This window comes from Seriola dumerili, unplaced genomic scaffold (assembly GCF_002260705.1).
Source record: "Seriola dumerili isolate Sdu_G_001 unplaced genomic scaffold, Sdu_1.0 BDQW01000226.1, whole genome shotgun sequence".
NCBI classification, from domain to species: Eukaryota; Metazoa; Chordata; class Actinopteri; order Carangiformes; family Carangidae; genus Seriola; species Seriola dumerili.
In genome coordinates this window covers 4,231,135-4,245,884 of record NW_019174481.1, presented here as the reverse complement: position 1 = coordinate 4,245,884, position 14,750 = coordinate 4,231,135, and the positions used below count along the sequence as shown (strand labels likewise).

The following is a 14,750-nucleotide window of genomic DNA, read 5'->3' as shown; positions in this document are numbered from 1 at the left end:
AAATTGATGTTTTACTCTCCCCTTTACATTAGGTCTGTTCTCCTCTACCATGAGGGAGCTGACCTCAGTGGGCCATGATGGACCCAAATGGATTGTTCTGGATGGAGATATTGACCCCATGTGGATTGAGTCTCTCAACACAGTTATGGATGACAACAAGGTGAAAGTACAGCTTTGCTCTTTGATATTTTCCTGTTTCCGTTCTTCTAATGCTGATATTTCAGTTTTACATCAACCAACCCAAAGCCCAAACAATAATAAGTACTCTCCTCTCTCCAGGTACTGACTCTTGCCAGTAATGAGAGGATCAGTTTGTCCTCCTCCATGCGTCTGCTGTTTGAGATCTGTCATCTGAGGGCTGCTACTCCAGCTACTGTGTCCAGAGCAGGAATACTCTTTGTCAACCCACAGGACCTTGGCTGGAGCTCGTGAGACACACACACAAATGCACATTTAAAATCCCCGACTTCTATTTCTTCTGAATTTGTATTTTGCTGTGCTGTCAGTGATGTCTTTATTCTGCTCTCAGTTATGTGACAAGCTGGATAGACACCCGACAGGCCCAATCAGAACGAGCCAACCTCACCATTCTCTTTGATAAGTACGTGCCATACTGCCTGGAACAAGTGCGATGCAACCTGAAAACTATCACTCCCATACCAGAGAACAGCATGGTGCAGGTGAGGACACAGAGCATGCTCGTTTTGTATCAGGCGAAGAGTCTTAATTAGTGGCATCCTGCTTTCTCTGTGTTACTCAACCAGTTGTTGAATTTCTATGTTGTGTTTTTGTATATTGTCAAAAAATGTGTTACTATATCTTGTCTAATCGATTATTGCGTTTCTATGTTTTGCTCAATCAGACGCTGTGTTCCTTGTTGGACTGCCTGCTGACAAAGGACAACACTCCAGCCGACTCTCCCCGAGAACTCTATGAAATCTACTTTGTGTTCGCCTGTGTCTGGGCCTTTGGCGGGGCTCTCTTCCAGGATCATGTGCGTACTAACTGAATGTTTGCTGGAAGAACTAGAACTTTTTGTATTACTATCATTTTACTTTGCTTACAATTAGTAAATTCATGTTATTCGTTTTCCAAAACACCCGTTTCAGCTGAACGACTATCGCGCCGAATTCAGCCGCTGGTGGTCTAAAGAGATGCGGGCAGTGAAGTTTCCCTCCCAGGGCACCGTCTTTGACTATTTCATAGACTCTGAGACTAAAAAGTTTACCCCCTGGAGCGAGAAGATGGTGCCATTTGAGCTGGAACCTGATGTACCATTACAGGTGTGTACAAAGGGTGTGTACGAACAGAATTACTTTGCATTATATTTACACTCAAGTAAATGGACAAGTCAAGTCATGTGTATCTGTTTCAGACGGTGCTGGTCCACACCCCGGAAACTATTTGTCTGACCTACTTCATGGACCTGCTGCTCCAGAGAGGCAAACCTATCATGTTAGTGGGCAACGCTGGAGTGGGCAAGACCATCCTGGTGTCTGATAAAGTCGCCAAGCTGAAGGAAGACTACATGGTGGCTAAAGTCCCCTTCAACTATTACACCACATCAGCCATGCTGCAGCGTAAGAATCACAGGAATGAGAACAAATATTTCTGGGATCTCAGTTCTCACAAAAAGTGCAAGAGAAGAAAAGCTAAATAATTTTATCTCTTGACTTTGTCTATTAACGTCCGAATTGTTACCGCTGTTTCTGCTGAATTATTTCTGAGGAAGGACATGATGTTCTTGTTTAAATAGAATACTAGATCTCCTTTTTTCAGATGCCCTTGCCCTGTTTAAAATCTTTTTTCTATACTAAATGTACTACTGTATATACTGTGTGAATATCCCCGCTACAAAGAAGATTTTGACTCTGGGTGTACTATGTGTCACAATATATTACGTCTCCTTTTAGTGGTTCACTGCATTTGCCTATTAATAGTTGTTAAATTTCACAGCAGTCACTACAGTACAAGCTCTGACTCGATGATTTATCCGTGTATTTTTAAGTTTATTTTCCTGATGCTGAACTGAGAGTCACTCCTCTGCGATTTACACATCTTCTGTGTTAAGTGAGTAATTTTCTCTCCCTTTCATGAACCGTCTTATTCATTACACGGACGTCAGGTGTCCTAGAGAAACCCCTGGAGAAGAAAGCTGGTCGTAAATTTGCTCCTCCTACGGCTAAGAGACTCATCTACTTCATAGACGACCTCAACATGCCTGAGGTGGACGTTTATGGGACCGTCCAGCCGCACACACTCATACGCCAGCACCTTGACTACAACCATTGGTAAGACTGAGACACACATTATGGACACACTCATGTTCAAAGCCTACATGCTGCTGAAATGTACACCCAAGAAACAAAGAAAATCAGTACATGGATAAAATATTTTGTTTATGTTATTTACCTCATTTATGTGCACTTGTTTCATTTCAGCCCAGTGTGAGTCTCTACTGCGTTTTGCTGTCATTTACGGTGGCGTGTCTCTCCTCTCCTCTGCTTTCTGTTTCACCGTGTGTTTCACACACACACACACACACAGAGCAGAGCAGAGGAGAGACAGGTTGACAAGTCGTTAGGTTAAGCGGAGTAAAAGCTTCTCCACCCACACCAACCGAGGGGAAACGCTGTGTACTGTACGGTAGATAGAGATTGTACAGAATGTGATGGCTAGGTGGAATCTAAATAAAGTGAAACTTTTCAGGTATGACAGACAACGACTGGTACTGAAGGAAATACATAACTGCCAGTATATTACCTGTATGAACCCAACAGCTGGGAGCTTCTCTATCAACCCCAGACTACAGGTACAGACTTGAATGCACACAGGTACATACAGTACATAGTATAGAACCAAAATACTAGGAGCATGACTTTCATCATAATAGTAACTTGTCTAGCTTTTTAAACATTGTTAGGAAATATATTTACCCTAATGAATATAAACAAAGAATGAACAAAATCAGTTGTGAAAGGCACACTTTATGCACAGAAATGATAAACAAAAGAAACCAATAAAAACAATAATTGAGCTCATTAAAGTCAGATTTCAGAGGCAGTTCAGAAAGTAAAATTGATTTTGAGCCAGACTCCTGATGGTAAATAATTCTTAAATCTCCCTGTTTCCATTCCAGAGGCATTTCTCAGTGTTCGCGGTACATTTCCCCAGTGCTGATGCATTGGCCACCATCTTCTCCAGCATCCTGTCAGCTCACTTCCTTCAGGGAGGCTTCAGCTACGGCGTCTCTCGCTCAGTGGGAACTCTCATACAGGTGCATCTTCAGTATCAGTGCATTAAAAACCTGATGACACTCGTTGAGCCTATATGCACGCCAACACTGGTCTGTCATTTTATCAACCAATACAGGCATGACGTTGCCCAGAAATATTGTCTGTGCCGATATCTATACAACCATTTCTATCATCTATCCATCCAGGCAGCTATTTGTCTGCACCAGAAAATCAGTCAGAACTTCCTCCCTACAGCCATACGCTTCCACTACATCTTCAACCTGCGAGACCTCTCCAACATCTTCCAGGTCACACATGCACAGTCATTCAAAATGCATATATACGTCACAAAACTACACTAAGTGAAATTATTGGTGTAATAATTAAGTTTTTTTTTAGCAATAAATGATATACTGACCTCAGCTATCAAACTACATTTTCCCATTTTGTTTTGATGGTAATGTGGGAAATAAATGTCAATGTTAAGTGTCTGTAATCTCATCACATGGTATTTACTCCTGACCTGGTGTGTAGGGCATCCTGTTTGCCCTGCCAGAATGTATCCGTTACCCCATGGACCTGGTTCACCTGTGGCTCCATGAGAGCTCCAGGGTTTACTCCGACAAACTGATGGAAGAAAAAGATGTGGAGCTCTTCAATAAAATCCTGCTGGACACCGGCAAGAGATATTTTGAGGCAAGAAACAAGGACCATACAGTAGCATCTTAATCTTTAAAATGTTCAAAAATGTACAATATTAGGCAATAAACATCCTTTTACAATCAACACTTCAACCTGCGTGGCAGATCCAAGAACATAAAAAAATTATGTTTCTAAGCAATTTATAGAGCTTGTCATACAGTGTCACACTGTATAAATTAAAATAAACTGGCCTGTCGTAGGTTCAGCATTTTCCTGCTTTTTTTATATCTCTTTCTGACAATTTTTTTTCCAGGGAATAGATGAGTCCATCTTTATCCACCAGCCTTTGGTGTACTGTCACTTTGCCCAGGGAGTGGGAGAGCCTCGCTATCACCAGGTACACACACAAGCTTGTCAGAGGTGTTCCGGTTTGGATTTTGTGTTGCTCCTTTCGAGCGTCCATTTATTTTTTAATAACTGTGGTAATGAAAATGGGTGAATTTAATTGTTTTTGACTTAAATCAATTTAGTATGTGGTTAATCTGTAGCTGAAATATTTGGAGAGCTTATGGCACGAATGCGGCTGTCATGTCTAATCTGTCAGGAAATAAATGAGGAGGAATGCACTGTCATTAGCAAACTAATTACCTTTCATTTCTTTATGGGGTTTGAATTGAAAGTTAATCGACTCAAGTCTTGATAAGAACTTAATTTCATTACATATCTGGAAGTAACCACATAGTGACAAGAGAATCAATTTCATTTCAAATTTGTTTATTTGGCCATCGTGTCAGGCTTCAGACTGGGAGAAACTCCAGAAGACACTGGCTGATGCTCTGGAGCATTATAATGAGCTGCACGCTGTCATGGACCTGGTGCTGTTTGAAGAAGCTATCCAGCATGTGTAAGACACACACACACACACACACACACACACACACACACACGTGTACGCAAGCTGCAGTCAAACATATGTTAACATGTACAAGGGTGAATTTACACAGATGAGCACAAACATAAACCACAGACCACACACACACACACACTCACGCTGTTAATTCTGCTGTTTGTGTTCAGGTGTCGTATCAGTCGTATCCTGGAAGCCCCCTATGGTAACGCCCTGCTGGTGGGGGTTGGGGGGAGCGGGAAGCAGAGTCTGTGTCGGCTGGCCGCCTTCCTCAGCATGCTGGAGGTTTTCCAGATCACACTGCGTAAAGGCTATGGCATCAATGACCTGAAAGTAAATATGCATTAACACACACACACACACACACACACAGAAGCGTGACAGAAGCAAAATTACATAATAACCCTCAATATAACTGTGGCATTGTTCTTTCTTTCTATTTCCTACTTTCACTCGATTTATTAAGTGACATATTAACGTATCCTTTGTCACCTCCTGTCCAGAGTGATATAGCAGCCTTGTATATAAAGGTGGGGGTGAAGAACATTGGGACAGTGTTCCTTCACACAGACGCCCAGATTCCAGATGAACGCTTCCTGGTGCTCATCAACGATATGCTGGCCTCAGGTTTGGCTGCCCCGGCCTGGGATGAGTGTCTTCTCCTTTGATAAGCAAATAATTTCTGCTTTAGTGTGTAAAAGCTCTTATTGTCAAACCTGAATAATGAGCCAACTTCCTTCTTTTACGTGTGAATTTATAGTGTCAAAGCCTCTCAGAGCATACATTCAGTTAACAGTCGACAGAGTGAAAATTTCATCAGCCAAATTTATTTTCTGTCTCTAGCAGAGAAGGCACATTTCACACAGACTGGCTGGTGAAACAACAGACCTAGCCAAACTCTAGCACTGACTTATATTATATTCCATTAATGGGATGGTATATGAATCTGATTTAAATAAAATTTATATTTTTTACACGTTCTGTCCAAAAATAGTGTGTTATGAATGAATGACATTTTGAATGTTTGCAGCTAAAATACAGCACAATGTCTGCAAGAAAAATAATTGGGATAAAATGGCATTAAATGCCATCAGCAACTGTATTGGGAGAAGCTGTGGCGTTATATAAATAGGAAGAAATACATACTCTGAGTCTTTATTGTTTGTGTTATTCAGGGGATATTCCAGACCTGTTTAGTGATGAAGAAGTGGATATTATTGTGACATCCATCCGCGTTGAGCTCAGAGGACTGGGACTCATAGATACCAGAGACAACTGCTGGAGCTTCTTTATTGAGAGGATACGAAGACAGCTCAAGGTCTGAAACATCATTTATTATGTTATATTAAAAAGCATTTAAGATATGGCATCAAAATATAATGTGACACATTTTACCACATTATCAATTGTGAAATAAGTCTGCCGTCATCCTCTCTGTCCTCCAGGTCGTCTTGTGTTTCTCTCCGGTCGGATTCACTTTGCGGACACGTGCGCGAAAGTTTCCAGCTCTGGTGAATTGCACAGCAATAGACTGGTTCCACCCCTGGCCTCAGCATGCCCTGCAGTCTGTCAGCTCTACTTTCATAGAGAAGATCCCTGGCCTGGAGGTAACAACACATTCAGCTAGTATTCATTCACCTTCTTTCACCTATCAACCGCTTCTTCTTCTCTTTTGGTGTTTTAAGAGTAGAAACTTGAGCAAGCAATTGCATGGCAAAAGTGAAATATTATCAGATTTGTCAGTGGTATTAGCAAAATGTGCTTACTTTAGCAAATGGCTGCCAGTGTGTTAAATTCATAAATCTTTGTGCGTTTTCATCCGTTGCAGCCGAATGTGAGGGCATCAATCTGTGAGTTCATCTCTCACGCCCACACCAGCGTCAATGAGGTGAGTTACTGCAAAGCACCATGGGTGATAACCAACCATGACATCTTCTCTGACATCGTCTCTCGGTCTCTTGCTTTATAACTGCACCATCCAGGTGAGTGTCAAGTACCAGCAGAATGAGAAGCACTTCAACTACACCACCCCAAAGAGCTTCCTGGAGTTTATGAAGCTGTACGGAAATCTGCTGGGGAAAAAGCGCACAGAGCTGACCCAGAAGATGGAACGATTAGAGAATGGTCTACAGAAACTGCAGTCTACCGCCACACAGGTCAGATAACGTTCACTGTGCCGCCTGAATTCATGCCAAAGTTAGTTATCCTACCAACTTGCTCTCACTTTTTTTTTTTTTTTCAGGTGGAAGATTTGAAAGCCAAGCTAGCGGTGCAGGAGGTGGAGCTGTGGCAGAGGAACACAGACATCGAAGCTCTCATCGCTAAGATCGGACAGCAGACGGACAAGCTGAACCAAGAGAGGGCTGTGGCTGATGCTGAGGAGCAAAGGGTAAGAATGTGTGTGATTCTAGGGCCTCTGAAGAAGCAAAAGAATAGACAAGAAGCACTGTATTATTAAGATTTTTAGAGAGCTCCAAGGAGAGAGGGAAGAGGAGTAATTACATGGGAGAGAAATAAGCCAAATCTGCGACAATCCATCCGTACATGACTGTTTTTCTTTTCTTTAATTCTTCAGGTGGCAGCAATTCAAGCTAAAGTGACCAAACAGCAGCAGGAGACTGAGGAGGACCTGGCCAAGGCTGAACCCGCCCTGCAGGCAGCTAATGCAGCCCTCAATACATTAAACAGGGTAAAACATTTTCTACACACATAAACACGGAGACATGAAACCTTTAACCACAATTGATTAATTTGATTTGATGTGTTTGATTTCATTCAGTCTTTTTTTTATATGTGCTAATCGCGAGCAGTGCAAATAAACAAAGACAAAGGTGTTACAAGGTTGTCTCCATTCCAGCAGCCCCCCCTAAATGAATCCGTGTGTGTGTGTGTGTGTGTGTGTGTGTGTGTGTGTGTCTCATCCAGTTGAACTTGACAGAGCTGAGGACGTTCCCCAACCCTCCAGCTATCGTCACCAACGTCTCTGCAGCTGTTCTGGTGCTTCTGGCTCCCCAAGGCCGAATCCCCAAAGACCGCAGCTGGAAGGCTTCCAAGATGGTTATGAGCAAGGTGATATTTTACCCTGACACCTTGTAGTGTTTCTCAGATTAATGGCTTTCTACCACAAAGCCAAAGAGTCCATCACAAATAAATTCCCCCGAACTGCTGAAATAACATTGTTTCACATCTAACACAACTGCTGCAGCTGTTTTTATGCCTCATCTCTTGCCCCAGCTGTCAACACGACCGGGAAGTTAATATTTATGTTTATTGTGTTTTCATTTATCTTCTAATGGTGTATTGACTGATGGTATTTTAACAATTGAAAAATCCGCTTTACACAGTCCCTGATTTCTCTTTTCAAATTTACCTATTATTACTAGTATTAGTCTTCATTAGTTTTTGTGACAGGTTTTATAGCCTCTATATTTTATGTTCTTTGTGCTGCTTCTTTCTTGATCCACACAGCCCAGATTACAAAGTAAAACAAGACACTTTCCTAATTAAAGAAAGTCATGTGTAAAACTGAAAATTAGATTTTAGGAAACACTGTGTTATAAGAGTCGATTGCCAATAAGATGTGTAGCTTTTTATTTTATCCCACTTCTCTATTCACACTTGTGATTTTGATCCAAAAACCCTGTGAACATATTATGTATAGAGAGAGACTGTGAAATGACACCATTTCATTTAATCCACACACACACACACACACACACACACACACACACACACACACACACACACACACACTCACCCCTGCACACAAATGCGTGCGTCCAGGTGGATGACTTCCTGCAGGCTCTGGTGAACTTTGACAAAGAGCACATCCCCGAGGTCACAGTGAAGTGTGTCAGAGACGACTACCTCAGTGACCCAGAGTTCAACCCCGAGTTTGTACGACAGAAATCCTCGGCTGCTGCGGGGCTCTGTGCCTGGGTGATCAACATCATACGCTTCCATGAGGTACTCGCATCCACACCAGCTGCCACCCGAGCTGAGCCGCACTGTGTGATGTTGTTCACTGTACAGCGATGCGTTCTGGTTGTTTGACAGGTTGTTTTCTCTTGTTTCCCAAACTATTGTGCTGCCCTGGATAGATTTTTGTAAGTACAACTCTCTTCTCCGCTGTCTTTATTGTAGGAGTTTAAGTGTTTAAGTGTATGTATAATGTTTTTTTTATCTTTTTTGTTTTTTGTTTAATATCTTGTAGGTTATTTAGTTCTAATGTTGATGCCAGTCATGATAACAGGTTATACTGTAACACCCTCTCAGAAATAAGTGTGTGTGTGTGTGTGTGTGTGTGTGTGTGTGTGTTTGTTGTATCACCAGGTGTTATGTGAGGTAGAGATGAAGAGGATGTGTTTGTCTCAGGCCAACGCTGATCTGGCCGAGGCTGCTGAGAAATTGGAAGCCATCAGAAAGAAACTCGCTGTAAGCCCTATGTTCCTTTCTCTCCTCGTTTTTCTTTGTCATAAATTCATTGTTTTCGTTCTTTCTTTTTTCTTCACAAAGCTCCTACTGACTCTGTATAATCCAACTACTTGCTATAGTGACTTTTACAGGCCACACCACCATACACTTCTCCTGCAGCCGTTTCTCTCCAACTAATTCCTGCTGGAAGTGCTTTAATAGCACCTTCAAGCACTAGTAGTTGAATCCCTTCCAACGCCCAGACAGAGGTTCATATGTGCTTTAAAGCTACTGTTTTTTTTTTTTTTTTTTTGTTTTGTTTTTTTTTTGGGCCCTTCCTTTGTTCCTCTGTTTCTCAGGAGCTGGACAGTAGCCTGGAAACTCTGACAACAGCATTTGAGACAGCCACGTCAGAGAAAATGCGCTTTCAGGAAGAGGTCAACCGCACCAACAAGACAATAGAACTGGCCAATCGGCTGGTCAAAGGGCTTGAGGTGGGCACAGCAGCGACCACGAGGAGATCCGGAGATATTTCTGATTTGTGAAAGTTGATTTTTGATGTTTTATATTGTGCAGTGTGTTGTACTATATTTCTATACTTCTATCTTTCATGCTTTGCCTGTAGTTTTGAAGTATTTGGGCAAATAGTACGTGCTCACTGTCTGTGTGTGTGTGTGTGTGTGTGTGTGTGTGTGTGTGTGTGTTTCAGAGTGAGAATGTGCGTTGGGCCCACTCAGTGGCTCAGTACCATGAACAGGAGGAAACGCTGTGTGGGGATGTCCTCCTCACTGCAGCGTTCATCTCTTATGCCGGCTCTTTCTCCAAGAAGTACAGGAGAGAGCTGCTGGACAATCTCTGGATGCCGTTTCTGCGCAGCCAGAAGGTCACAATCTACAAAACAGTGAACACATTCTACCAAAAATTTAAAAAATGTCTTACTTCTGAGGTCTATTTTAAGATTTGTTGTGATAATCTTCTGTCCCTCTTTCCTTCCTGTCGGTATAACCATAAGTTCTTACTTTGCTAATGTCTCCATATCGTCTCTCCATCAGATGCCCATCCCCATGACAGACGGCTTGGATCCAGTGTCAATGCTGACCGATGACGCAATGGTGGCCCAGTGGAACAACGAGGGCTTACCTGGAGACAAAATGTCCACTCAGAATGCGACCATCCTCACAAACTGTGAGTAGCGGCATTAAATCAACTACATCGCATCACCATGGTGATGAAAGTCAGACAAACAGTGCAGAGCGAGGTTTTCTTTCCTATACGGATGAATCTCCATGTGTGGGTCATGTGCGCATTGCTTCAGGTGAGCGCTGGCCTCTCCTCATTGACCCTCAGCTGCAGGGCATCAAGTGGATCAAGAGTCGCTATGGCAACAGCCTCAAGGTCGTCAGCCTCGGGCAGAGAGGGTGAGTGTTTTCTCGTTCCACTTCGAACATCCTCAGGTGGTCATGAAGACTTTCGACATGGACCTCCACAAAGGAGGGGAAAGCTTTTACTTTTACTGAAGGGTTTAAGTTTGCTTGGCAGCACAGCATCTATCACAACATATCTATTGGCGTCAGCGTTTGTCTGCCACTCTCGTTCTTCAGCAGTGCTATTATTTTCTCTATGTGGGGGAGGTGACATAATTCGTGTAAGTGTTACTTTTTCGTTTTCATGTATTAATATTTAAATGTTCCAGTTATGTAGATGTGATAGAACAGGCTGTAGTGGCGGGCGACACTGTCCTCATCGAGAACCTCGAGGAGACCATCGACCCCGTTATCGACCCTCTGCTGGGACGGCACACAATCAAGAAGGGCAGGTAACACACGGACACACACGTGAGCGTCTGTGCGCGACATACAACTGTACAAAACAACCACGTGCTCCTCTCTTTTCTGTTCTTGGCTGTTTCTTCTCTCTCACTCCCTCTCACAGTTGTATAAAGGTCGGGGACAAGGAGTGTTTCTTCCACCCAGGCTTCAGACTGATCCTGCACACTAAACTGGCCAATCCTCACTACAAGCCAGAGATTCAAGCCCAAACCACCCTCATTAATTTTACTGTGACCAGGGATGGACTGGAGGACCAGCTCCTGGCCCAGGTGGTGAATCAGGAGAGACCTGACCTCGAGCACCTCAAGGTAAATAAGGGTCTTATTTCCCTTCATTATACGGCCAATTGGTTCATCTTTCTTACAACTTTTATATCAGTGATTAACTATATAATAATGGCAGTGATGACTAAAAGTAATAGTTTTTTGGTTTTGGTTCAATCTGCAGAGCGAACTGACCAAACAGCAGAACATGTTTAAGATTGAGCTGAAGCTTCTGGAGGACGAGCTGCTGACCAGGTTGTCTGCTGCAGAGAGCAACTTCCTGGGTGACAACGTGCTGGTGGAGAAGCTCGAGACCACCAAGCACACTGCTGCTGAGATTGAGATGAAGGTAACGGGTGGGGGGGGGGGGGGGGGGGCTGGAGTTTATAGTACGTGTGTTCTTGTTTGTTACAAACATGGATTGAGTATCACAGTAAGTTCATCTTTTAAACTCCAAACATATTCCCTCCACATCTCCTCCTGTGCTCAACCTTTTATTTCTTCCATCTCTTTTCATTCACTCTTCTGCGTCCTTTTCATCCCTCGTTCTCAGGTCCTGGAAGCTAAAGTTAACGAGGTGAAGATAAATGAAGCCAGAGAACACTATCGCCCTGTCGCTGTCAGAGCTTCTCTTCTCTACTTCATCATGAACGATCTCAACAAGATAAACCCCATGTACCAGTTCAGCCTCAAGGTAACCAGAGGGAAAGGCTGAGAACTGACTCACAGTCCCGAAACTGACAATGTGGATTAGAAAGAAGCCGATGCTCATATTGATTCTACAGTTTAAACACATCGATACAATTTCTCACTGTAATGCCACTAAATACCTCGTGAAGATCACATGCAGTGGACTCTGCGTAACCAGTGATGAAAAACATACAACTTAACAAGAAATCTGTGATGCTGTGTTCATGCAGTGATGCTAATCAACTATTTATTAAACGAAAACAAACATTTCCCCCAAATCCATCCCTTGTTCCCAGGCCTTCAACGTGGTTTTCCACAAAGCGGTTGAGATGGCGGAGGCCTGTGAGGACGTGAAGAGCAGAGTAAACACCCTTATAGACCGTGTTACCTACTCCACCTTCAACTACATCAGCAGGGGACTATTTGAGAGAGACAAGCTCACCTTCACTGCACAGCTAGCCTTCCAGGTGCGAGTGTGTGTGTGTCAGTGTTAGAGAGAGTGTGTGTTTTGTCCCTAACTGTGTTCTCCCACTTTCAGTTGCTCCTGATGAGTAAAGAGATAGATGTGCGAGAGCTAGACTTCCTGCTACGTTTTAACATTGATCACAACTACATCAGCCCCCTCGACTTTCTGTCCAACTCAGCGTGGAGCGCTATCAAGGTGCAAACACACACACACACACACACTGTTATTTTTGTTGGCTCACAGGAATAAATGACAGCATAAATCACCACCTGCTGTTCCTCGGCTTTGCTCAGGTGATGAGTTTCACTGATGAGTTTCGTGGTCTGGACCGGGACATCGAAGGCTCTCCTAAGCGCTGGAAGAAGATGGTGGAGTCGGAGTGTCCGGAGAAGGAGAAGTTTCCTCAGGAGTGGAAAGGCAAAAGCTCCCTGCAGAAACTCATCATGATGAGAGCACTGAGACCCGACCGTATGACCTATGCTCTCAGGTGCAGAGGATTTTCTTATTTTACTTGTGTTACTTATGTTACTTCTTATACATTGAATCCTCCTGTGTTATTCATAAGATATTTGCATAATGCTGGCTAATGTCTATTTTTCCCACCAACAATGGATAAAGGGCTCTCAAAACTTTGTAATTTGTTTATAGCTGCATCTAACAGCGTAGGCATTTAGGTCCTTATCCACTTTTCTATCACTTTTTATTTTTGTTGACATTCTCTAGGAACTTTGTGGAGGAGAAGCTTGGTGTTAAGTATACAGAGGGCCGAAAGACAGAATTTGCAAAGTCCTTCCGAGAAAGTGGTCCAGCCTCACCTGTGTTCTTCATCCTCTCTCCTGGAGTGGACCCACTTAAAGACGTGGAATCTCTGGGTACCGTCCGCAAAGTCTCTGCAAACACACACAGACTGCACACAAATACATAGTCATATATACAATGGTCGTTGCTATACAGTGCAGTGACAGTAGCGCTGTAAAAATGTTAATAAAGAAATGCTTGTGTTTTACCATTTAGAAGAACACATGGAAAAAGTAACGTAGCATGTTTTTACTGGAAGTATAACAACAACAACAACAACAGGCTATTCTTTTCTGAAGGTTAGTTTTTTAGTCTGTGTCAACATATAAAAAATTCAGCCCTGTGTGTTCTCAGGAAGGAAGCTGGGTTTCACTATCGACCTTGGGAAGCTTCACAATGTGTCCTTGGGGCAGGGCCAAGAAGCTGTGGCAGAGGTTGCCATGGAGAAGGCTGCCAAGGAGGGCCACTGGGTTATATTACAGGTCTGGATGCCAGAAAGATGGGTTTCCTTTGAACGTCCGGATGGACAGAACACATAACAGAACACCTTCAGTTATGAATTATGAATCTTAAATATGTAAAATGTGCTTAGTTTACAGTTTATGAATCAAATCAAAAATATCTATAAATGCCTTAATGTCTCATAAATGCAATTGGCTGTATCACTCTGTGATTTTCTGTGCATGCTGTATATACTATATTCAGTCTTGATTATGGGTTTCCAAATCCATTTCCTTGCAGAACATCCACCTCGTTGGTCGCTGGCTGGGTTCACTTGAGAAGCTCCTGGAGCGCTGCTGTGAAGAGAGTCATCCCGACTACAGAGTGTTTATGAGCGCGCAGCCAGCTCCAACACCTCAGGAGCACATTATCCCACAGGTAGAGATAGTGTATCATACACATAGGCGTGATGAGTGTGTTGATTACAGTTCTGCACTTTAGTAGTGGCGCTAAATGCAGGTGTAAATCTTACATGTTTTACTCAGGGCATTCTGGAAAACGCTATCAAGATCACCAATGAGCCTCCCACGGGCATGCATGCCAATTTGCACGCTGCTCTGGATAACTTTGACCAGGTGAGCTTCCGCTGTCTGCTTTGTGTTAACATTGCCTATATGTTTTTATTGATTTATTGATTTATTGGCCCCTCTCTAGGACATCCTGGACCAGTGCAGTCGCGAGCAGGAGTTTAAGACCATCCTCTTCTCTCTGTGTTATTTCCATGCCTGCGTGGCAGAGAGGAGGAAGTTCGGTCCTCAGGGTTGGAACAGAAAGTATCCCTTCAACACCGGCGACCTGACGATATCCGTAAACGTCCTCTACAACTACCTGGAGGCCAATGCACAGGTGGGGTGTGTCGTCTGAGTGGATGAGATGGTGCGTGACTGGCTGACTGGGAGAGAAGTGCATGTAAGAGCGTTCTGGGTGTGTAGTGAGCAGTTTTACAGTTTGCTACAGCATGATGTGGATGATTATGATGGTGATTGCATTGGCAGTGATTTTCGT

At 43.2% G+C, this 14,750-nt stretch overlaps 1 protein-coding gene across 1 annotated transcript in view; it reads left to right on the top strand.

The window, feature by feature from the left end:
- LOC111228921 (dynein heavy chain 11, axonemal-like) overlaps positions 1–14,750 on the top strand; it is a 36,316-nt gene that overhangs the window by 18,971 nt on the left and 2,595 nt on the right. The window contains exons 44-83 of the mRNA XM_022755032.1: positions 33–160; positions 280–428; positions 530–680; positions 863–994; positions 1,110–1,283; positions 1,376–1,580; positions 2,126–2,291; positions 2,710–2,812; positions 3,140–3,277; positions 3,443–3,544; positions 3,771–3,932; positions 4,192–4,275; positions 4,673–4,782; positions 4,956–5,118; positions 5,289–5,412; positions 5,961–6,103; positions 6,231–6,392; positions 6,614–6,673; positions 6,768–6,941; positions 7,028–7,174; positions 7,361–7,474; positions 7,711–7,854; positions 8,569–8,751; positions 9,118–9,219; positions 9,558–9,692; positions 9,908–10,081; positions 10,251–10,383; positions 10,514–10,616; positions 10,892–11,014; positions 11,131–11,335; positions 11,475–11,639; positions 11,844–11,984; positions 12,277–12,447; positions 12,519–12,641; positions 12,740–12,933; positions 13,170–13,318; positions 13,599–13,726; positions 13,986–14,123; positions 14,231–14,320; positions 14,400–14,591. Of these exons, the coding sequence (XP_022610753.1) occupies positions 33–160; positions 280–428; positions 530–680; positions 863–994; positions 1,110–1,283; positions 1,376–1,580; positions 2,126–2,291; positions 2,710–2,812; positions 3,140–3,277; positions 3,443–3,544; positions 3,771–3,932; positions 4,192–4,275; positions 4,673–4,782; positions 4,956–5,118; positions 5,289–5,412; positions 5,961–6,103; positions 6,231–6,392; positions 6,614–6,673; positions 6,768–6,941; positions 7,028–7,174; positions 7,361–7,474; positions 7,711–7,854; positions 8,569–8,751; positions 9,118–9,219; positions 9,558–9,692; positions 9,908–10,081; positions 10,251–10,383; positions 10,514–10,616; positions 10,892–11,014; positions 11,131–11,335; positions 11,475–11,639; positions 11,844–11,984; positions 12,277–12,447; positions 12,519–12,641; positions 12,740–12,933; positions 13,170–13,318; positions 13,599–13,726; positions 13,986–14,123; positions 14,231–14,320; positions 14,400–14,591 (5,684 nt within the window). The remainder of the gene's footprint in view (positions 1–32; positions 161–279; positions 429–529; positions 681–862; positions 995–1,109; positions 1,284–1,375; positions 1,581–2,125; positions 2,292–2,709; positions 2,813–3,139; positions 3,278–3,442; positions 3,545–3,770; positions 3,933–4,191; positions 4,276–4,672; positions 4,783–4,955; positions 5,119–5,288; positions 5,413–5,960; positions 6,104–6,230; positions 6,393–6,613; positions 6,674–6,767; positions 6,942–7,027; positions 7,175–7,360; positions 7,475–7,710; positions 7,855–8,568; positions 8,752–9,117; positions 9,220–9,557; positions 9,693–9,907; positions 10,082–10,250; positions 10,384–10,513; positions 10,617–10,891; positions 11,015–11,130; positions 11,336–11,474; positions 11,640–11,843; positions 11,985–12,276; positions 12,448–12,518; positions 12,642–12,739; positions 12,934–13,169; positions 13,319–13,598; positions 13,727–13,985; positions 14,124–14,230; positions 14,321–14,399; positions 14,592–14,750) is intronic.